This window comes from Colias philodice, chromosome 14 (genome assembly GCF_061535455.1).
Source record: "Colias philodice isolate Cphi_HAF_F1 chromosome 14, ilColPhil1 Martin Lab GWU primary, whole genome shotgun sequence".
NCBI classification, from domain to species: domain Eukaryota; kingdom Metazoa; phylum Arthropoda; class Insecta; order Lepidoptera; family Pieridae; genus Colias; species Colias philodice.
In genome coordinates this window covers 8,202,991-8,225,891 of record NC_143099.1, presented here as the reverse complement: position 1 = coordinate 8,225,891, position 22,901 = coordinate 8,202,991, and the positions used below count along the sequence as shown (strand labels likewise).

General features: G+C 31.1%; 2 protein-coding genes and 1 long non-coding RNA gene across 3 annotated transcripts; 1 reads left to right on the top strand and 2 right to left on the bottom strand.

Moving 5' to 3' along the window:
* Nucleotides 1–1,324: 1,324 nt before the first annotated feature.
* Nucleotides 1,325–7,107, bottom strand: LOC149482955 (protein takeout-like). Its single transcript, XM_089703016.1, has 5 exons — nt 6,876–7,107; nt 6,245–6,464; nt 3,523–3,653; nt 2,207–2,359; nt 1,325–1,539 (listed from the first exon to the last, which is right to left on the bottom strand). Exons 1-5 carry the CDS (start codon nt 6,931–6,933, stop codon nt 1,388–1,390), a joined length of 714 nt encoding a protein of 237 aa, XP_089559142.1. The 5' UTR covers nt 6,934–7,107; the 3' UTR covers nt 1,325–1,387.
* Nucleotides 7,108–12,916: 5,809 nt separating this feature from the next.
* LOC149482954 (protein takeout-like) lies at nt 12,917–19,897 on the bottom strand. Its single transcript, XM_089703015.1, has 5 exons — nt 19,796–19,897; nt 15,330–15,549; nt 14,749–14,879; nt 13,984–14,136; nt 12,917–13,108 (listed from the first exon to the last, which is right to left on the bottom strand). The coding sequence occupies exons 1-5, from the start codon at nt 19,851–19,853 to the stop codon at nt 12,957–12,959; spliced, it is 714 nt and encodes a 237-aa protein (XP_089559141.1). The 5' UTR covers nt 19,854–19,897; the 3' UTR covers nt 12,917–12,956.
* Nucleotides 19,898–20,516: 619 nt separating this feature from the next.
* On the top strand, nt 20,517–21,594 carry LOC149482953 (uncharacterized). Its single transcript, XR_016316623.1, has 3 exons — nt 20,517–20,876; nt 21,003–21,064; nt 21,140–21,594. It is a non-coding gene; the product is annotated as an uncharacterized LOC149482953 (long non-coding RNA).
* The last annotated feature ends 1,307 nt before the right edge of the window (nt 21,595–22,901 follow it).

Below are 22,901 nucleotides of genomic sequence, written 5' to 3'. Positions count from 1 at the left end.
TTGTAAAATAAAAGCTTGGTCATGTTTTTAAAAAAAACACACATGCATTATTTTGATGTTGTATATATTTGCATAAATGTACTGTGTATTGTTATGAAATAGTATAGAGCCACTTTATAGTTATGATTGGAATTTTATAGCTGCTGCTTTTTCATTATTCCTTTATTATGTCATTAAAACCGTTTAATACTACTTATAATAACGAGTCTATCAAATTAATTTCACAAAATACTTGCTCCAATTTTTTCTTCGTTTAACAAACAACCAAAAGTGCATAGTAAGAATTTAAAGGAATTCCAAAGATGCAAGGGAGCAGAGATTCAGATAAGATGGTCGCAGAATTCGCCGAGTCATCGGCTTTATTACTTCTCGTATCGTGTGCTGGAGATTAAATCTCTAATTGTCTATTTGTCAAAATAGACAAGTGTTTTTCACGATTGTTATAATATTAAGGGTTCCACTTTCTTTGTTAGTTTTTATTGAATGCTTTTAGTAAGTAGGTAATATGTTTTCTGCATGGCATAGGATGGTTTTTGTGTCAAATATGGATTCTTCATCATTGCTTATTAATTGTTAAAATTTGTAAAACGAACTCATCTAATAATAATTATCGCTCTTATAATCAAAATATGGAATCTCAATTTTTAAGAATATGTCATAAAAAATCTGTTAAAATACAGAAATGTTAAATCCAAATGAAATCTCAACGCCTATTGCCATATGGTTGGAATATTCAGTTCCCGTTGACACATTTACGCTCGTCTCCGTGTGAAGAACCAAAATAATTGTTCTTTTATGGGCCTACATGATACCAACGCGCGTTTTACATCGCTGACAGTTTCATGTGCTAATGTTATTTACTGCGCTCGTAGATATCATATGTGAGAATAGAAATGAACGATAAATCATCGTGATTTGTATGATTTAAGAATAGATAGATCGTGTATGTGATGAAGCAGTAAATATATGCATTTGTTTACTGTGAACTACATAATATGTTGTAAAGTTGATGTCGGAGACTGCAAATTTAATTAACGTGTTTGTTTTGAACAATAGGGAAAACTCAAATGTCGTTGCTATTTCAATATGGCGTAGTTATAGAGATTGTCGTTTTCATGCTCAAGACTTAGGTACCTGTTTCAAGAGTCAAATATATCAGTATTTTACAGATGAACTTAATACTTCAATTTACCATTTGTACGTAATTACTTATCGATTTATGATAGTTTAAAATTTAGAGGCGAACAATCATTTATAATGATTACATTATAATAAAAAAAACGTTTGCTATCTATAAATGCAATAAAAATAAATGAAACGTAAATTCGAAAAGAGAGCACTTTAATCAATTTCTCATCATTGCTAAAACATCATTTTAACAGTCAGTTTATTCATCAGCCAAATGTTCTTTGCGTACAGAGTGGAAGAATTGCTGCACAGCATCAACGACCTTGGTGAGGATTGCCTTGATCACAGGCTTGCCGACTTCGTCGATAATCGCGTTACCATTCTCTTTGATCACTTGTTCTGCTGCTTGTGCTGGAATAGAATAGATAATATGATTAGTTTTAAGTCTTATACCTAGTGTATACGGTATTATAGTATGTTGGGTTTTTTAAGGTCAAAATTGTGGAAAATCTATGAAAAGTATTAAATAGGCTAGTGTTAGAACACTCGCTGTTGTAGTTGATTAGTTTTACTCCTATAGCGAGTGTCAATAATACTGGATATTTTATTTTGAATAGCGTATTTTTGAAGATAAATTTAGTCGATGAATGGAAGTCTAAAAGTATCTGATAGGCTGGTGTTAGAACATGCTGGTAAAGGCTCTGATAACTATGGGTTTTATCGTCTTATTGGGTTTTATTCTAGTTAGGAATATTAGTATGCGTGTATCGCATTTGTTGTTCTTCCTATGAAACGCTTTATGAATTATTATCAAAAGTTGTTTTTTTTTTTTTGTGAAAATTATAAGTTACTCAAAAATTGTCTTAAGCAAAACTCTGACTACGCATGTATCGAGCAGAGTTTTTTAATGAGCGATAGTACAATAGGCTTGTTAAATTCTATTTATGTTTCATGCAACGCTGCGTCGCTCGTTTTTTGCGACCTTTTAATAAGCGATTTTGAATCTAGTTGATTATATAGTATAATTATACGTCATACATTATAACAATAAAATTATTTAATTATTATTATTACTTACACAAAGCTTCGTTTCCATTGAACAGATTTTCGAAGACCACGGAGGATTTCTCTTGAAGTTTGTATGCGTGGTCCCAGGTCTTGATATTCCAGTAAACTTTGCCGTCCTTGGTGATGTCTGATAGCTCACCTTCCACCTTGAATATGGCCTTATCTGAAGTAACAATAAGATGTTAATTTAATGTTTGTACTTACAACAAAAAAAAAGGCTAAAGTTAATACATCGACGACCTTATTTTTCATCTTGATTTTGAGTGGTATATTATAATAAATTGTATTCAAAATATAAAACTAGAAAAGTATTCTTTTAATTTATTAACAAATGCCCTGCGGTTTCACCCGCATAGATAGCGATATCGTGACAGTGAAAAGTCTACTATAGGTCGGACTATTAGGTTTAATCACATGAAAATCACCTTCACCCCGTCCCGCACTACGCCTGCTCATTGTATTAAACAGTATACCTACTATTTTCTGTAGATTGACACTTTTAAAAATTCGTTATATCTTTTGAATGGAATATCCAATTTTTTTAATTTTAAAAGTATTTTGCTGGTATTGAAACAGTCTATAATAAAACATCATATAATTGGATAAGGATTAATATATGTGTATGGATAACATGGTTTGATTACTGTCGGCACTTCTATATTTACTTTGATAACGTAAAAAAGTTGTTGTAGTAACATACTGAAGATGGACATACTATTATGTATTTCTTGTAGATATTGATCCATTCTATAATACCGTAGAACATTTTTTGTTCTATCTTCAATAGATTCCGCAGCGCACGCGATGACAGAATTTTTATTAAGGAATTTTTTACACCTTGGGTTACATTATTGCATTTTTGGTAAGGATCTCAATTTTTTTTTTAAATGCAATATAGCCTATGTGAGATGAAAGCTGCATCTTCACTGAGCACAGTGAAGATGCAGCTTTCTAATGGTGAAAGAATTTTTGAAATCGGTCCAGTAGTTTATGCGTTAAAACCATACATACATACATACTTACATAATTACAAACCTTTCCTCTTTATAATATTAGTATAGACTAGCTTTGAGACCGCTTAGTTAAGGGTATATACAGCCGTACTCTTTTTTATATATTCAGACCCAAAAATCGTATAATAAAATCGTTGCATTGCAAAGACAAACAAATACACTTTTGCATAAGTAATATTTTTTAGAATAATTCCAATCCAGTTTAACAGTATAGTATTATTGCCAACTGCTGCTAATAATATCCTGGTTTTGTAAAACTTTGTGAGTGCACTAAAGAATATATAAATATTATATTATCTATGGTTTTACTTACTCAGTTTCACGATAAGTTTGCCGTTGCCTTCAATAGGAAGGAACAAGAGACGCCCATTCATATCGTAGTGTCCATTTAAATCTATCGAGCATTGCAATGTGACCATCAGTTTCTTATGTTCTACATCACGCCTGAAAATAACAAAAAGTTAATTTTAGAGTGATTAAATCTTATATATAAAAATGAATCGCAAAATGTGTTGGTAAGCGCATAACTCGAGAACGGCTGAACCGATTTCGATAATTCTTTTTTTATTATATTCCTTGAAGTACGAGGATGGTTTTTATGTAGAGAAAACGTAAATATGTACCACGGGCGAAGCCGGGGCGGACCGCTAGTTAATTATATAATTTGTTCTATGTATTCGTGCTTAATTAGGATTTAGTATTAAAGTTACAATACCTATGTAGGTACTTATTACCACAATAAACGAAAGTTTATATTTAAATTGTTTGTAGGTAAAAGTAAAAACTTATATTTAATGTTATTGTATCGCAAAGAACGGATCGGCGGCCGTTGATACACACTTTACAAAATAACAATAATTAAATATTACCGAAATCTAACCCTAGGTACATACCTGATACCACATTGCGTAGAACATAGGTACATATTATGTGGTGTGTCGGTCGGTCGACGACTTTTAATAATTTTTTAGATTTTATTTTCATACAAAAATAAATATTCATTTAATTTTCCGTTTGAATAATAAAAACTCTACGCAGCTCCTAAATATTACGTAAACAAAAAGCGAACGAGAGGGGGAAGGGGGCGTCGCTTCGTCCATCCGATAATGAATAGAACATAGACTTACAAATGTTAGGAGAGTACAATTAAAGTTTAAAGAATCATTTAAAAATAATTTATTGCGTTGTGCCAAAAGTCGTAGAACAAATGTTGTTACTTATGATGTTAGCTATCTTGTCCTGCGAGGTTGCTGGTGTTTTACAAGTAACCCTGTATATAAAGATTAAAGACAATAGGGCACCCTTGGGGAGGAAAACTAAATTTACGGGAATAATAGATTAAACAAAATATTATATAAAAGGATACAATTTACGATGTACGTCACCACCGTTGAACAGCCAGGCACACTCCGTCGCCATTTAGTACTTGTTTCATATAACGAACAATTCTCGCGTTATGTAAAAACCGCGGCGTTATTATAAATAAATTTAAAACAATTATAGAAACAACCAAAAATTCCCGAGAAGTGCTTTTGATAATCCGTATCAAATTAAATAAATCGCGATCTGCGCGTGATTGCTACTGCGAAATCGAGTTCAACAACGACCGAATGACGACTTGCCGAGCCCGTCAGCCGATTGAATATATCGCGTCACACGCTACCCTCAACATTAATTATTTTATTTCTACCTATTCCAAACAGTTAAATTAAATTATTAAAGCTACAAAGAAAAATCGCTGTTTGAGTCTAGAGCGAAGGTAAAATAATATAATAAAAAAATAATGATATAATTTTATAATTACATGATGTTATACGATAATAATAATTAAGTCATCCCATTGTATGTGCCTTTTTGTCATCAAATTCCAATCAATTAAATGGACAATTATTATGTATTGAGTTAAACATAGGTACATATTACATAACTTTATTTAAATATACTTACTTATAGGTGATGGAGATATTTTGTATTGAATGAAGGAAATAAGGCGAAAAATGTAAAAAGTTTTTTAAAATTAAGTATTAAAAAGTAATCGTAATCAAAGTAACATGACAGTTTGTTAATTCACGAAGAAAATAATTAAAGTAATATTTTCCTTCCACTTAATTATTTTTCTCGTAATTTACCTAATTAATGTTTAATTTGATATTAATTGAAATAATTGAATACTGTATGTAATTGGTATAATATTATTGTAATAACATACTTCTCAATTTGTATCATAATTACACCTTAATCGTTGCATTTATTTTATGCATAAATATAGAGCAATATTCGTATTTTAAATTTCCTCAGCAATTATTTCAGAAATAATAAGAAATACATCAATAATATGTAGTTATTTAGGTATAACGTCATATTATATTATACTTATTAAATAAAACTGCTGCAAATATTTGCTTTTAAATTATGTGCATTTGTTTTTACGTTAGTTTTTAAGTAAGCAATCTCAAGACGAAATACAAATAAAGTTATATGCAGTCATCATTAAAACAAGTTTTAGCGATACGGTAAAGGCTAAATTCATTTGTATAAGGGAAAGAATATCTATCCCTTTAGAATGTAAAAATAATTTAATATACTTAAAGGAAATTCACATGTGAAAGAGATTTTTCGTTACGGTAAAAGGTAGTCTATGTCACGGCCTAGCCTCCTTATTATCTCCACAAAATAAAATCATAACTTAAACAGCTTTCCTTGTTACGACGTGAAAAAAAGACAAACAAAAAAATTTCCATTCCACCTACTTTAAGAATCCATCCTCTTTAAATGAATAAACTAGTTTTGAATTCTAAAATAAATAATAATTTTATCAACGACAGGAATTTTACTCATTATAATGCGTGTCATTTGAAAATCAAAAGGTCTCTATTTATATCTATTTATTTAAATATTCAAAATCTAAACAAATTTGGTTATGTTGTTATGGAAGTAGTTTCTTGTTTAACAGGTGTGTTTACTGATTTATTACAATTAAGTATAACTATAATAAATCATGTTTGTATTATAAACATAAAAAAATCTATACTTACTCAATTTTCTTAGCAATACAATCCTTCAAGCCCTCAACTTTAATATCAGTTAGTTTTAGTTTCAGGTTCGGTGAGCTGGCGTCCACTTTATCCAGAACAACTGGGTCCAAAGGCTCGATGCCGATATCTGGAAGGCCTGCTGCGAATTTTCCTATCCATTCTTGAGTGACTGACTTCAAGCATTTCCCATCAGACGCATTGCATTTTGTTACCACGGGAACTGTAGATATAAGAGATTTTATAAAATTTCTGATATGATTCAACTCAAACTCAAACATTTATTTATTCACTCACACTTCTTCTAAAAGCACTTTTGAAGCATCATGACATAATTTACAATTTATCCCCTAGCTATTAAATTTAATAGAAACGACAATCATATTATCAAAATTAGGATAATTGTTTTATTTTTGTCAACAAAACAATAACAAAAGATTAAAATAATTTATGTAAATGTAAAAATAAAAAAATTCTAATAGGTGCAGTAGGTATACGAAATATACCTATACGAAATGTTTGCGAAAAACAGCTAATTACGTTAAAAGTGTAATAAAAAAACAGTATTCACAAAATATGCATAATAATCTATCCGAACATCATATTAAATATGAAAATCACAAATACCACTTACCAGGATCAGCACACACATAACACAATGACACTAACAACAAAAGTAAATAAGACTGCATTTTGAGTTATTTGCTATTTTTCAGACAAGTGATGTGCACCAGGTTAGACTCTTTTCTGTTAGGCGTTTTGAAAAATTCCCACATATAAATGGACGAACGCGTAGGTATAAAACTTAAGGCATCCACCGATGACGTATCCTTTTGCTTATAAATATTATTATAATATAACTATAAAAAACTGCCAATTTATTCATATTTAAAAAAACAGATTTCGACCTGTATACTCGTAAAGGATCGACATTGTAATACATCATAACTATTTTCTTGTTATGTAATAGTCAAATGTTTTTGAATAAAGCTTGTTTTATTTGGATCAAGACCGGTTCAAAAGTATATTAAAATTTTAATGATATCACCTCGTATTTTGAACGCAAATGACCGCAAGTCGAGAACGTGACAAATAAAATTATAAATTAATAATAAAACAAATATTAATTCAAAATACTTCTTCATCACATGACATAGACACACATACACGCAAACAGCGGGCATTGCACTCAAATCCATATAGAAGTAAATTTATTAGAATAATCTAAAACACTAAGTAAAAATAGCCAAGAAGTTCATAAGTGGCTCTCTGTCTCTATCTTCTTTTATAATAAATCTAGTGACTGTGTTTTCGTTCATATTAATGTTAAACCAAAAAAAAGTTATGAGATCGTATTGCTATTAACGCATTATTAGAAAGATAGAAATAAACATTCATGCTTCTAATAAATTAGATATCTATAGTGTTATAGATTATGTAGTAGAGATCTTTTGTTACGTGGTTGGTAGAGACTATTTCATTTCTATTATTAAACGAATGGAATAGAACCTATTTTTTCAACTTATTAAGATTATAGATTCACCACCGCACTGATTGTTGGAATAATACATTAATTTAACATAATATTCATTACTAATGACCAAAACATTAATAAAGCCAAAACAATGAATAAAAAATTAATTTCTTAATCGTAATAGTTCTGTATTTACATAAGTACATGCTAAAAGATCAACTGTGTTTTAGAACAAGAATAAATTATAAATAAGTATTTGGAAACTGAGCTTTTTTATATTTTGGGACAACCACCGGAATAAACAAATAAAACTTTTAAAAATCTTAGGTGATTTTACTAAGGTATAAAAGGTATATTTTAAATATGAAAATTTTGTTTTATTCTAATAATAGCTGCCCTCTATCGTTTTTTATATGAACTTACATAAACTTGAACATAAATTTACCATCATTTGGATTCATTAGCAATCGCAATAACGAGAAAAAAAAATCATTATTAAAAACGTTTTTATAATGATTTTTTTACCTTCAGATCACACAGCCAGATAGAGAAGTCTCAGTAATGGGGCCGTTTTACCCTTCGCTACGGAACCCTAAAACGAGAGAAACTAAACCTAGTAAATAAATAAAACTATCTTATTAATTTTATTTGTTACTATAAAAAGTTTTGAGGAAAATCATGTATCTACCAGGAAAAGCATGTGCGAATGCAATTTCATGCATTATTTTTCCTTTCCTTAAATTTTGTAGCCATTAATATTCATCGAGAAATAGAACAAAAGAAAAATGAATATATTTTTGTTAGCCAGAAACTTAATCTATACTAATATTATAAAGCTGAAGAGTTTGTTTGTTTGTTTGAACGCGCTAATCTCGGGAACTACTGGTCCGATTTGAAAAATTCTTTCGGTGTTAGATAGCTCATTTATCGAGGAAGGCTATTATAGGCTTATATATTATCATCACGCTACGACCAACAGGAGTGGAGCCACGGGGGTGAAACCGCGCGGAGCAGCTAGTTATACATATAATCGATATTCGATACTAGTTGTTCCGGCAAACGTTGTTCTGCCTTAATATTTAAGAGTGTATTGTCATCATCTTCAGCATCATCATCAGCCCATATATTATTATGTTCCCATTGCTGAGACACGGGCCTCCTATGAGGGTTTTAATGTCAATTATTAAAATTTATTCATCAAACTTCTATAAATAATTTTCCTTCTGGCATTTAAAGAATTAGCCCCATTTAAAAAATGTTTCAGAGCAATTTCGCTAAAATTATTATCTATTTAAAACCTTAGTTTTAAATTGTAATTTTTTAATACATTCTTCATCTTAAGTTCAATATTAATTAGCTAACTTATTTGATATCATATCTTCTTATAGTCGACCCTCTATAATCAATACCCTTGATTTACGATACATCGACCCCGATATTATAATTTTGCCACCCAAATAATGTTTTTTTTATGTGTACTTAAGAATGTTTTAGGTATCGAAACCTTTTCATTAGGCGCAAGGACAAAAAATGTATGACCGCTAAGCAAAGTTTTAGTGAAATATATATACGTGTATTACCTATATTAAAACTGCGACAAATCGGAAATATTTATACGAGGAAGGTAAATAGATAAATATACCTATTCTTGGGGTAACAATTAAGAATACAGAACTAATTCACTCAACTTAAAATTGCAATTTTTGTCTGTTTATCTATGAGATTGATGGCATTAATTTCAACAGCTAAGTGCAATTAAAAATACTAATATTAAATACATAAAATAAAAATTGAGTTTTTATTAATTAAATGTAAATGTACCTAGTGTATTCAAAATAGCGTATCTTGTAATACATAAATGTTGTTATAAGGACAGCCAAAGGAGAATCTAACACAAAGGTCAGCGAGATGATAAAATAAACGTCTTTTAGCTTGTTTGAAATATTGCCCTATTAATTTTGTAAGTGTGTCCTCTAAATTAAGCGGTTCGATTTGGGAAGTGCCTGGCGATCTGCACTACAGGCTACGGCCTATCGCAGACACCAGTCCTCTTGGTTTATGTTTACGTGCAAATTTTTGTTAATGCAGTTATAAGTTTTTTTTGAGGAAAATAAATGAAAGTTAAAGTTAAGGTATGAAAAAAATGTATGGAAATTATTGTAATTTTTTGGATTTATTTTGTATTTGTTTTGACATTTTTTTTCTCGTAAATAAAATAATGCACTTACTATTAAAACAAATTAGTTTATATCAATTAGTCTCGATGTATAATGTTTAAGTTTAGTATCTATAAGGTTTGATCGTGCATTAGATTTAACTATTTATAATATAAAAATGAATCGCAAAATGTGTTGGGTAAGCGCATACCTCGAGAACGGCTGAACCGATTTCGTTAATTCTCTTTTTATAATATTCCTTGAAGCACGACGATAGTTCTTATGGAGAGAAAACGTAAACATGTACCACGGGCGAAGACGGGGCGGACCGCTAGTCAGTCACTCAAAAAAGTCAATGGTAAGTTGTTATCTTTTGTTAAAATGGTATGAATAAAATTAGGCATTCGTCGGTAATATAACGTTCTAAGACAAAGCTTTAGAGGAAAATTGTTTAATGTTTATAGTATTTACTATTTACATAGATATATAATGATTGTTTTTTTTTATGTTTGTTCGTAAAGTTTTCCTCTATATATCTTCCTGTTTGTTTTGATTTTGATTAGATCAAATAGAACAAAGCATACAAAAACTATTAAAATAAAACTAAAAGTAAAATGTAAATTTGCTATATTACGTATAATTTATGTTGAGGTAGTATTTTTTATTGTAGATAAAATAAATTCAATGTGAAACAAGCTAAGATAATGTGCAATCATCATATAAGTCATAATATATGGAGTTAGTCCTTGTGGGATGTAGACGGCCCTTTACTGAACGTCTTTTTAATGGTATGACTTCCTACTACTAAGCTACTATCCTACTAATATTATAAATGCGAAAGTTTGTGAGGATGTGTGTGTGTGTGTTTGTTACTCTTTCACGCAAATGCTACGGAACCGATTGTAATATAAAAATGTAATACCTGACCGACAATGAAATTAAGCACTCATAATATAGAAGGTAACTTGGATTAACACATAGTATAGGTTAATCCCACGGGAGCGGGAACTATGGGGGTTTTTCTTTGAAAACGCGGGCAAAGCCGCGGGCGGAAAGCCCGCAAAAAATTAATATAAACTTTAAAAATAAACACATAATTTTTAACAACGGATAGTCATTCGGATTCTTCCGTCCTATTATTTTTGTCTATTTCCCATAAAACTCAGAAAATGTTTTACGATGGAAACTAATTGGCCTTATAAACCGGTTTTAATAAAATATTATACATTAACTATGTACACAAAAATAATGTTTTTGTGTATAAGATTCATATTATTACGCGGTTAAAAGTTTTTATAATTAATATAGTACCTACTTAGAACTCTTAACATTTTTCCATTTTCATATTAAAATAATCCTACTAATATTATAAATGCGAAAGTTTGTGAGGATGTGTGTGTGTGTGTGTGTGTGTGTGTGTGTGTTTGTTACTCTTTCACGCAAATACTACTGAACCGATTACAATGAAATTTAGCACACATATAGAGGTTAACTTGGATTAACACATAGTGGTTTTATCCCGGAAATCCCGGGGGAACGGGAACTATGCGGGTTTTTTTTTTGAAAACGCGGGCGAAGCCGCGGGCGGAAAGCTAGTATTTTGATAATCGCATAATTTTGTTTATTATACACTATACAGATAACAATCAAGTATGTAACTAAAGATTGTAAGGATATCGTTGTATTTTATTTCTTTAATTTTTTAAGAACTTAGGTACTTTTTAAAGTTTTTCATAGAACCAAAATTTACATAGGATTGCAAAAACATATTTTTAAGCAACGCAAATATTGAAGTAAGACTACTCTAGCAATAAACTAGGTATACTTCCTTTTTTTAATTTAAATTTATGTTTATGTTCAACCAAAAACAAAAAAAAATAGATTACAACGAATAATGGTTATATTAAACTAGCGTTCCGCCCGCGGCTTCGCACGCTTTGTTTTAAATCTAATAAATTATATTACACTGAAACTTTCCAAACAAAACCGCATCAAAATTCGTTGCATAGTTTTAAAGATTTAAGCATACATACGGATATAGGGACAGAAAAAGCGACTTTGTTTTATACTATGTAGTGATGAAGAACCACAACGTGAAATTCTTTAGGTGGTTATGGCTCTTATGCTGTGTTGTGATAGCTTTTGAAAGAACGCATAGCAAAATTCGTGCTGTGGTTGCTATGCTTTGCCTTTACGATGCGATGTGGCAAGGAAGTAAAGCCATGACGCGTTCTAAACATTAATATAATAGTTTTTGTTTAAACCACTGCATAAGTCGGACCAGCGAAGCAGTGCCTGCTAGTCCCAGAATCAACTTATTGTATGGATAGAATGGAATAGAATAGGAAACACTTTATTGTACAATGCACACAAAAACAAAATTTACAGAAATGATATGTAACTTAAAATAAATGTACAATTTGGCGGCCTTATCGCTTTAAAGCGATTTCATTAACATTTCTTAAAGTAATAAAGGCTTATCCGTCATGTTATGGTCAATGTTTTAAGCTATTGCATAGCTTCTATCGCGGGCCTTGAGTGCGGGGACCGAATCCCGAAATTTAGTAACGAAAAACCTCACTTTCCCCACTCCGACGGGCGCGGAGGTGTGGCTTGAAGGCATAGCATGCAATAGCTTTACTGCGGCAGTCCCCGAGTGCCACACGTCTTTTTTTATTTCACTTTGTAAATCTCTTTTCATCCAGTGGTTTCGATTGCTGTAAAAGTGTTCAATTTGTAAATAACCAAAGGTAATTTTTGAACGGCCTATCCATCATGTTATGGTGTTTTTATTTCACAATGTAAATCTCTTTTCATCCAGTGGTTTCGATTGCTGTAAAAGTGTTCAATTTGTAAATAGCCAAAGCCCAAAGGTAATGTTCAAATCTTCATTCAACACTTTTGATAGTTTACAATATCAAACACATTCATCACAGCTACTTAAAATAGGTAACTACTAAATAATACTATAATTATAATATTATATAATATATAAGGATATCTAAAATATTGGAATCAGAAGTAACATTGAAATAAAAGAAGATGTACCAATTAATTTAGTTTAATAGCTATCCAATAATTTAATTTACTCCAAGGTTAGTTCACTAAGGGGTACATGATGGAAGAATTCGTTGATATTCTCAATCACGGCCTTGACGATATCTCTAATGACTGGAGATCCGACTTCGAGGATAATTTCGTTTCCACTTTCTTTGATAACGTCGTTGGCTGCTTGCGCTGGAACGGGAAAAACAATTTGGTTTATTGTTTGTTATAGTAAGCTGAAACATAAGGTCGTAATACTTCCCGTTTATTTATTTATTTTATTTTATTTTTTACATACATAGTTTAAGACAACTTCAAATTCATCTCAATGAATAAAAAGTATGTAACCAGTTCAAAAAATCGCGTTTTCATTTTGTTCAATAAAGCTTTAAAAGCCCCGCTTAGAACGACATATTTTTTAAATAATATCACGTATTCTTTGATAGATAAATTATAATATTAAATACATGAGAGAGATATGTTATAGACTTATAGAGCATACATTGAATATGTGTTTCCTTAAATTCAAATTCAAATTTCTTTATTTGCAGAATGTAGATGTTTCTGTTTCTTTTAAAGTAAATCGCCTACAAATATTTCGATTGCATGTAAATAGGCTCAGTCTAATTTTGCCAATTTTTATAAACAGGCGAATGTGCAAAATTTATACTTTTCTTATATATTATTTATAACTTCTATTAAAGCTTTTTACGGTATATCAGATAAACGAGCTGGTGGATCACGAAGGTAAGCGATCACCACCGCCCATGAAAATTTGCAAGAGCTCTACACCTCTAGTTCTAACTGCAAGTTTTAGTTGCTCACTTTTAAAGTGCTATGAATGAAGAAAGGATTGATTAGGGGAATTAAAAGAAGCCGAACATTTGCAGAAGTAGAACCTTTCCAAATGCTTTCTTCACTTTTAAAGGCTTAGGAATAAGGAAAGGATTGATTAGGGAAAATAATAGAAATAGCTACTTCATTAAAGGGTTAAGAATAAAGTAAGGATTGACTTGGCAAATTAAACGAAAGGACTATGAAAGGAGGATCATTATCTATAGACTTACCGAGCACATCACTTCCACTTAAAAGGTTTTCAAACACGACATCAGATCGGTCTTTTAGTTCATAGCTGTGTTTCCAGTTCTTGATGTCCCAGTGCATGGCTCCGTTCTTCTCGATTTCAGCCATATCAAGTTCCACGCTAATCTCAGCCTTGCCTGAAATTGTTATGTTAAAAATGAAACATATGACATATGATAGGTTTATAACACTTTTAAAGAAATCCTATTTGCAAGACTCGTTCCCTTCGATTTTATGAAAATATTTGTTTTGGATGAACCCTCATATTTTGATGAATTTATCCATTTTTAACTTATAATTAAGAGGGACAAATATTTGCTTCTTTTAATTTCGAGCATGCATTATAATATTAAAAATATTTTTCCCATTATTTGGTTCAGTAATGTAATCTCTAAATAATTGTTGATAATTATAAAATTCAAAATCAGAAAATTTTCTAATCCACTTACGGTTTAAAATATTAAACGGTAGTTAAATCCTTATACGATATCCACAAATCGAGGATTGCGACGACGCAGTTTCTCAATTTGTAGAATACTTTTTTTGGAGTCATTTGATGAAACTTAATGTATTCAATTTCTATTAAACATTGTAATTAGAGCAAGCACTGCCTGTTTGTGCTATAGTATGTCTAGTCATTACCTTCTTCAGGCAGTTTAGAATCAAAGTTCAATTCTCTTACACCCTTCTTTAAAATATATAAAATAGTCGTAACCTTTTGTATAACAGGTAATAAAATAAATACTCACGAAGTGTGACGTGGATCGGCCCATTTCCTTGAATCGAGAGGATCAGCAGTTGTCCGTTCATTTCATAGGTCCCTTCGAGCTGACCAGAGCATAAAAGCTTCAAAAACATTTTCGACTTAGGCTTGTCATATCTGGAAATTATTAATAATTCATGAGTCAATGTTTTTCAAATAAATATTTTAATTTCTTCTAGAATATCAAAGGCTTTATTATTCATATCTTAAAAATTGTTGAAGTAAACACCTCTTTGTATAGGTACAAAGGTTAAAACTTGGAGTAAATAAAAAACGTTTCCGTGTTAATTATGAATGCATTTTAAATGCGTAACAAATAATTGGGATTGTGTGCTCATGAATACTACCGTGAGCTAATCTGATTAAACTTTTTACCTAAATTAAAAAAAAAATCACTTGAAATTTGATTACGAACAATTATTTTAAATTTCTCATAGCAACCCATGTTTTAAATTTTATAAGCGTCCATAATAGGCTTCCGTTATGTTCATAATATAATATTATCCATATATGGTATGGTTTTTATAGCAATTTTTTTTTTTAAGTATTCAGATATAATTTACTTACTTGACTTTCTTCATCACGCAGTTCCTCAAACCAGTAATGGTATAGTCTGTAATAACGAGCTTCAGATTTGGTGAGCTTGCATCAGTCTTCTTGATGAGGAGGGGGTCCAGGGACTTGACTCCGTACTCTGGTAGTCCACCAGAGAACATAGGGATGGCGGCTTGAGCAGAATCCTTCATGCATTTTGAATCACCCCCCTTACATTTTGTTATGAAAGAGGCTGGAATTACAATAAAACATGTAAGTTTATATAGAAAGGTTCTATCAGAACAGTAGCATTATAAAGAGCGGCTGGTTCTTTGAGAACTACAGCATTATAATATGGACCGCTTTTAGAAATTAGATTGAATAAATGCAAATGTTATTCACGTTTGAATTTAAACAATTTATTTAACCACAGGTAATTTTTTATACGATTGTTTTAAGTTTTATAGAATACTAGCTTTCCGCCCGCGGCTTCGCCCGCATTTTCAAAGATAAACCCGCATAGTTCCCGTTCCCGTGGGATTTCCGGGATAAAACCTATCCTATGTGTTAATCCAAGTTACCCTCTATATGTGTGCTAAAATTCATTGTAATCGGTTCAGTAGTTTTTGCGTGAAAGAGTAACAACCATCCATACATCCATACAAACTTTCACATTTATAATATTAATAGGATAAATATTTGTAAAGTTTCGAACCTTAGTTTTGAACAATATAAAAAATCGATGCGGCATCATGATCGAATTTATTCTATTCTATAAAAATTTTCAAGTTCAGTACCTAGATATTATTTTTTAAGTAATATTACAATTTTTAAGCTATTGCATAGCTTCTATCGCGGGCCTTGAGCGCGTGGATCGAATCCAGAAATTGCGTAAAGAAAAACCTCACGCTCCCAACTCCGACGGGCGCGGAGGTGTGGCTTGAAGGCATAGCATGCAATAGCTTTACCGCGGCCGTCCCCGAGTGCCACACGTCTTTTTATATTTACACTTGAATTTATGTTAAGCTGTTTTAATGCAAGCGTTAATGATAATTAAATTCTGTTTAAAATTTTGCTCTACTTTTTATTGCATTAATACTTTGTAAAATTGTTCCTTGTATTGTGTAGAATAAATGATTTTGAACATCAAATAATAATACTATATTTTACAAAATGTTTTTTTCTTTTAGATAAAAACACGATGTATAATGTATTTGAATTAAAAAAAAGTTTTAAATAAGAATTTCCTGTTCTTAAATTGAGGTACACGGATGGCCTTAGCTAACTTTTTAGAGGTAATTTAATAAAAAAATATTATAAATATATAATCCTTTTAAATATTGCATGAAAGTATTCAGTTAGATTTGGATAACACACGCCTGTTATACATATTGCGCACAAATATTTGAGGAATCAATTTAACTACTAGAAATATAGAGTTTTACATATAAAAATAATTAAGCTAGTCAGGCCTCTCTCTATTAAATGGCTGTCTAATTGTAATTCATAGATATTGATCATTATGCTCGTATTATGTAAATGAATCTTTTAGCGTCATCACAATATAATTGATCTTTGACGTATAGGAAATCAGTAATCCATACTAATATTATAAATGCGAAAGTAACTCTGTCTGTCTGTCTGTTACTCAATCACGCCTAAACTACTGAACCAATTTGCATGAAATTTGGTATGGAGATATTTTGATACCCGAGACCTTTCTCGGTCAATAAAAGGTAGCCTAAGTCCTTACATAGGCTACCTTTTATTGCGAAATATGTACCACGGGCGAAGCCGGGGCGGACCTCTAGTCTATTATAAATCATTGTTTTTTTTTGTGTCCTAGACTTTTTTTAAGACTCAGCTGTATCAAGGAAGGCTGCTAATCTATACAATAAAAATGATCGCCGAATGTGTTTTTAAGCGTAAAACTCGAGATAAGTGGGCAAATTTTTAAAGTGAAACTTTTATTACATCGTCTCAAACTTTTTGGTCTGTGTAGCGCATGTCGCGTGTATCGCGGCTGCCGAGTAGGTATACCTACTCGGCAGCCGACCGTCAGGCGACATGCGCTACACAAAGCAGTGTTCGGAACCGTTCGAACAGTTTCACTTTTACCGTGGTTTCATAAAACCACACAACATTTTTTTTTAAAGTTTTTGTTAAGACAGGGACGGTTTAGGAAAACACGAAAAAGGTTTAAAGGGGCTAGAACAACGTCTGCTGGGGCAGATAGTAATTAAATAAATTAATGTAAATTCAAAGTATCTTTGTCCTTTCGTATGAAATATTGCATGTCGTTAAATAGTAGCTCTGAGAAATAATTAATTGATTACAATTACTGGTTTATTAGCATTGTTGTATTATATATGCGGTTTAATAACTTTAATGTGTATATTTTTTTGTAATAGGAAGCCGGCAAATTGTCTCTTTGATTGCTTATGTTACCATAGCATCCACTATAATTAATTTTACGTAGGAATTAAAAGTATCACAAAGCACGAGGAAAGTTTTTCTTTAATTTTACATTTTAGCAGGTCACATCCATTCAAGAATTGCGTTTAGGTTTTAATTTATAATCAATTAACAATCGAATGGAGAAATATTATATCACAATTGTGAGCTTGAAACTTCCACGAAGATCATTATTTTGGAAAAAAATCAATCTGAATAATTTATCGAAGGAAAAGGCGCTAAGAATCAAAATAATGGAAAATGTTGCAAGAAGCGGGGAAAAATAAAATTTTTAAGAGCGGTTAAGATGCATGATTCAGCCATTATTCATAAAAGCTTATGATTAATGCTACCAAATGACCTAGTAACTGTTTACTTTGTAAACAAACACTTTGACGTTGTTAAGATATCGGAAGTAAATACACTGACCTCATGAAATATATTCCATAAGGTTAAAAAGTCGTTTACATATATCATTGAATCAGTAGACACCAAGGATTTATAGTTATTCAATCTTAGTTCGGCATTTTATATATTATGCTGTCGTTCCATTACTCTTAAGTATTATATTTGTATAATACGATTACGTTTTTGATAAAGTTAAAGCTACGTTTTATCTATACTAAATATTATAAAGCTTATGAGTTTGTTTTTTATTTGAACGCGCTAATCTCAGGTACTACTGGTCCGATTTGAAAAATTCTTTCGGTGTTAAATAGCCCATTTACCGACGCAGACTATAGGCTATATATAATTACGCTAAGACCAACAGGAACGGAGCCATACGAGTGAAACTGCGAAGCGCAGCTAGTTATTAGATAAATCTTCCAGGATCTCAGAATTAAATTAACCGTTCTATGATAAAAAAAAATTCTTTCTAAAAGTATTTTGATGATGGTAAATCCGGCACAGCCTTTGAGAGATAATGTAATGGGTCAAGATTAAATATTGACGGACCTGTACCAATGCACTATACATTTCCACTTCCATTATTCTACCAATTGTTCTCAGAATTTTTTAGCGATAGAATTCTAAAATGTTTTCACTCCTTATAGAGAGTGGTACATACATTTGTTTCGCAAGTCAAAGTCGCTTTCTTGGTCCCTAATATGTATGCTTAATTCTTTAAAACTACGCAACGGATTTTCATGCGGTTTCATTTAATAGATAGAGTGATTGAAGAGGAAGGTATATAATTTATTAGGTTTTAGACAAAGCGATCAAATCCGCGGGCAGAGAGGTAGTTTTTCTATAAAACTACGTAGGTCAGTCAACTGTCTTTATTGGAAATGGAATCCAAAAACTCTTGCTACGTTTAGTTGTTTCTAGGAAATTAAAGGCTATTACAGGATTTCTAGTAATTAAATTATTGAGCTATTAAACTATGTCTAGCTTTAACTAGAACTATTCAATTAGGTACTTGAGCCGCATAAAATATACTGTAATGAAAAGTGGCTAAGATTGAAAATCAAATTGTTTATTTTTAAATGAATGTCTATCTCTAATCACAGGAAAACAGCTCTATAGCAATTAAACATTCGACGAAACATAACTGACATTATTAATTAGTAAAAAGGAAATTTATTTTATGTCATTGTATTATATTATTCCCAATAATAGAGATTATATTATAAAACTCTTTTCCTCCTTTCTTTTAAATTAGTACGTGTGGCGAAGACACGAATGTAGAGCTTAAATAAATAATATACTTACTATATTTTTTAATGTAATATATTTAACTTTTTTTTACTATGCATGTTGTGCAATTACAACTGAGAATAAACCCGCGAGCAAAAGCTCATAATATTTCTGTAGCTTTTATGATAAGCTGGTATCACCAAATTCCGTTCAGATATTTTCGGGTGAAAGAGTAACAAACATACATCCTTATATTTTTACAAAGCTTTCGTGTTTATTAGTAAGAGAAATATATGCTATGATTGAAATTTAATTTAAATTTTGAATGTTAATAATTTACTATTATATTAATTTAACTAATATAAAATGAAGCTCAATTAAAAGAAATTAAACAAAAAAATAATTACCTCCATAAGTACAAGTAGTACACGCTAGAAGAAGCACTAAATATTTGGTTTCCATCATTTTTAATAAATTACTTAACACGTATATTCACGGCCGATGCCTGACGTTGTTTGATTCGATAACAACCAAGAAGGCTTTATAAACAAGAGTAGGTCCACGTGACACTAGTCTATAATGAATATAACATTACAGATAATTGGTAGAAACTGACAATGTGTAAAATGACAAATTTTGTAAAATTGCTAAATGGTCTATTCAGCATGTCTTATTGTAGACATTAGAATCAGACTTTTTTCAATGACACGTGTTTCTTTTATATTATTTACTAGCGGTCCGCCCCGGCTTCGCCCGTGGTACATATGAAAAATAGATGTTGGCCGATTCTCAGACTTACCCGATATGCACAGAAAATTTCATGAGAATCGGTCCACCCGTTTCGGAGGAGTATGCAGACTAACATTGTGACACGAGAATTTTATATATAAGAAGATATACCCATTAAGGTGATGAATTAATTTTTCTAACATTTACGGCCCTTTTTAAACCTTCGTAATTTTTATATTATTAAAGTTGTCGTGATGAAAATTCTTGACAAGAAAGTTCAATAGTAACACAATACGTCTACCGTTTTAGGAACATGATTCCATGATATTTTCTCGATAGAAAAAAAATACAAAGTTGTCATTGTTATTTTTTTTTAATCTCTGGCATCTTCAAACTTCAAAATAACAAACGTAAAGTTACGACTTTTTGGATATTAACTATAAAATATACAACCTATACGTCTACCGATTTAGAATTTTGAAATATGCGATGGTTTTGAAATAAACAAGAAATACTTGAAATTAGCGCGCGACCAGCCAATATAGCGAGAGCCGCCCTGTACCTTCCTACCCCGATCGCTGCACGAGTCATTCCCGCTACGGCCGTCACACGGGGAACTTGTGTCGCTCGCGCAATCGTAACAAAGGGTGACAACACGATAAGACAAAATGAGACAAATGGGGACAATAAAGAAAATAAGAAGAAGAAACATAAAGGTTGGAGGAAAAAGAATGCTTACAATTGGAACAAATTAATGAAGTAAGTTGGTTTTATTTTAAATTTGATGATAATTGTATTATAGACGATGTTTGATATGTACCCCTGTTTTAAGTACATAACGAATGTGTAAGATTTTTTCATTTATAGCATAGATAATCTTTTCAGAAATCCGGAATCCAGAAGGAAAATAAACCCACTGATTGTTCACAATGTGAACCCACTCCTTCGTAAGTACCTTTATTCAGTCCAAAATGTATGTTATCAACGTTCTACTTTTTTTTATCGCATGATTCCATTTTTAGCAAAAAGCAACAAAGTGCAAAGAAATAAAAAATTATGGTGAACTTAGTGGAAGTATGGTGGACATAATATGGAACAGGAGCTCATTGGAGTAGTATTATATTTAAAAAAAATACGAAAAAATTTCAAGAATTACATTTCTTAGTAGGTGGTAGATAAGTATGTTGTATAAAGAATTTGATGTTGATATTTATTTCATTTATACTTACTACACCTGTGCGGGAAATTGCTTAGTACTAAAACAGGTTATATTTACATAGTAATGTGAGTTTTCATTTCGAAAAATTTTGTGTAAGTATATTAAATTGAGTTCCTGGGTGATCTGGAAACACAATTGGGCCCGGAAGATGGCGCTGCAGTCACTCCACCTAATCACATGAACCGATTTGGATGAATATTTGTGTGCACATTTCATTGTTGTGGGATGATTGGTTGATTCGTTTTCACATTAGCTAATATTATGTATTTTTGTTGTAAACTTAATTTAATGTTTATAATACATTATTATTGGTATAAATAAGCCACCCTACCAGGACCTAACTTTGTTCTGGCTATTTTATTTTGATTATTTGTAATGAATAATTACAATTATAATAGAGTGCAAAAAATAAATACATGCGTCAATATATTTTGTGTTTTTTTTAAACATTTTTTTTATTTAAAAAAATATCATTAATGAAATTAGGTTCTATCGTGAATCCTGTTTTATCCCACAGAAGTGTTCAGTTCGGATAAAAAGTATCCTATGTGTAAATCCAGGCAATTAGCTATATTTTATCAAAATTGGTAATGTAGTCTTGACGTGATTAAGAAACAACTAACAAAAAAATATACAAATTAACATCCAAAGTTTCGCATCAGTTTTACTGTATTAGTGATATCTTCCACTCTTGACTTTGACTGAGAAGAATTAGGGTTTATGACTTCTTTCAGAAATAGTAGGTACCTTTCATTTCTGGGCATGATGTAATATCTACGTCAGCATCAAATTCTATCTAAATCAATTCAGTAGTCCGCGTTATTGAGTACCATTTCATTTTTTCAGAGTAACAATATCTTTTGTTATTTTAAAGATTATTTATAACCTGTATTATTTTGTAATAAAGTAAACATTACGAAATAATAATAATTATTAATAATGTCTAAGTAGTTGTTAAAAAGAAGATTATTTGTTTATAAGCAAGAAAATAAAACCAATAAATCAACAATTAAATAAATGTATAACAATATTATAACTGTATGACGACTCCATACATGTTTGTCCCGAGTCGGCCAGCGGCAGCGCGGCGAGTTTGCAAGAATCACTTCGCGCACACCCGCGTTCGCGATAGCGAGCTATTAGACTCCGCCCGCCAAGCAGTGGATTTTTTTTTGTGTATCGTCTTAAATAGCATTCAGTAGTCAAACTAACTTACTTAAACAAAGAAATGCAATTATTACTTCATCATAATGTTTCTGAATAGAATCTATAAATCATAAATTAATATAAATTATAAAGACGTCTCGTTATTTTAAATTATGACAGAATTTAACACAGTGTCAGTAACTTATATAGTTCCTAAAAAATCATCTTCAATCCTCTTGTAATCGGTTTTTTGAGCAATTATAATTTTGCTCCGTACATCTAATTTATTCGGCATTAGTTGTACCAAACTATAAAAAATAATGCCTAAGTACCTATTTCTCGATAAAATCAATGATAATAATCTTCTTCTTATATATAAAAATGAATCGCAAAATGTGTTGGTAAGCGCATAACTCGAG

Bases quoted from the DNA above. Each gene is read 5' to 3' on its own strand.
- LOC149482955 (XM_089703016.1), bottom strand. From the start codon at position 6,933: ATGCAGTCTTATTTACTTTTGTTGTTAGTGTCATTGTGTTATGTGTGT. The intron at 6,465-6,875 runs GTAAGTGGTATT...TTATATCTACAG, and splicing joins TTATGTGTGTGCTGATCCTG to TTCCCGTGGTAACAAAATGC. The intron at 1,540-2,206 runs GTAAGTAATAAT...ATTCTATTCCAG, and splicing joins CAATGGAAACGAAGCTTTGT to CACAAGCAGCAGAACAAGTG.
- LOC149482954 (XM_089703015.1), bottom strand. From the start codon at position 19,853: ATGATGGAAACCAAATATTTAGTGCTTCTTCTAGCGTGTACTACTTGT. The intron at 14,880-15,329 runs GTAAGTAAATTA...AATAATTTCCAG, and splicing joins TGCGTGATGAAGAAAGTCAA to ATATGACAAGCCTAAGTCGA. The intron at 14,137-14,748 runs GTGAGTATTTAT...TAACAATTTCAG, and splicing joins GCCGATCCACGTCACACTTC to GCAAGGCTGAGATTAGCGTG.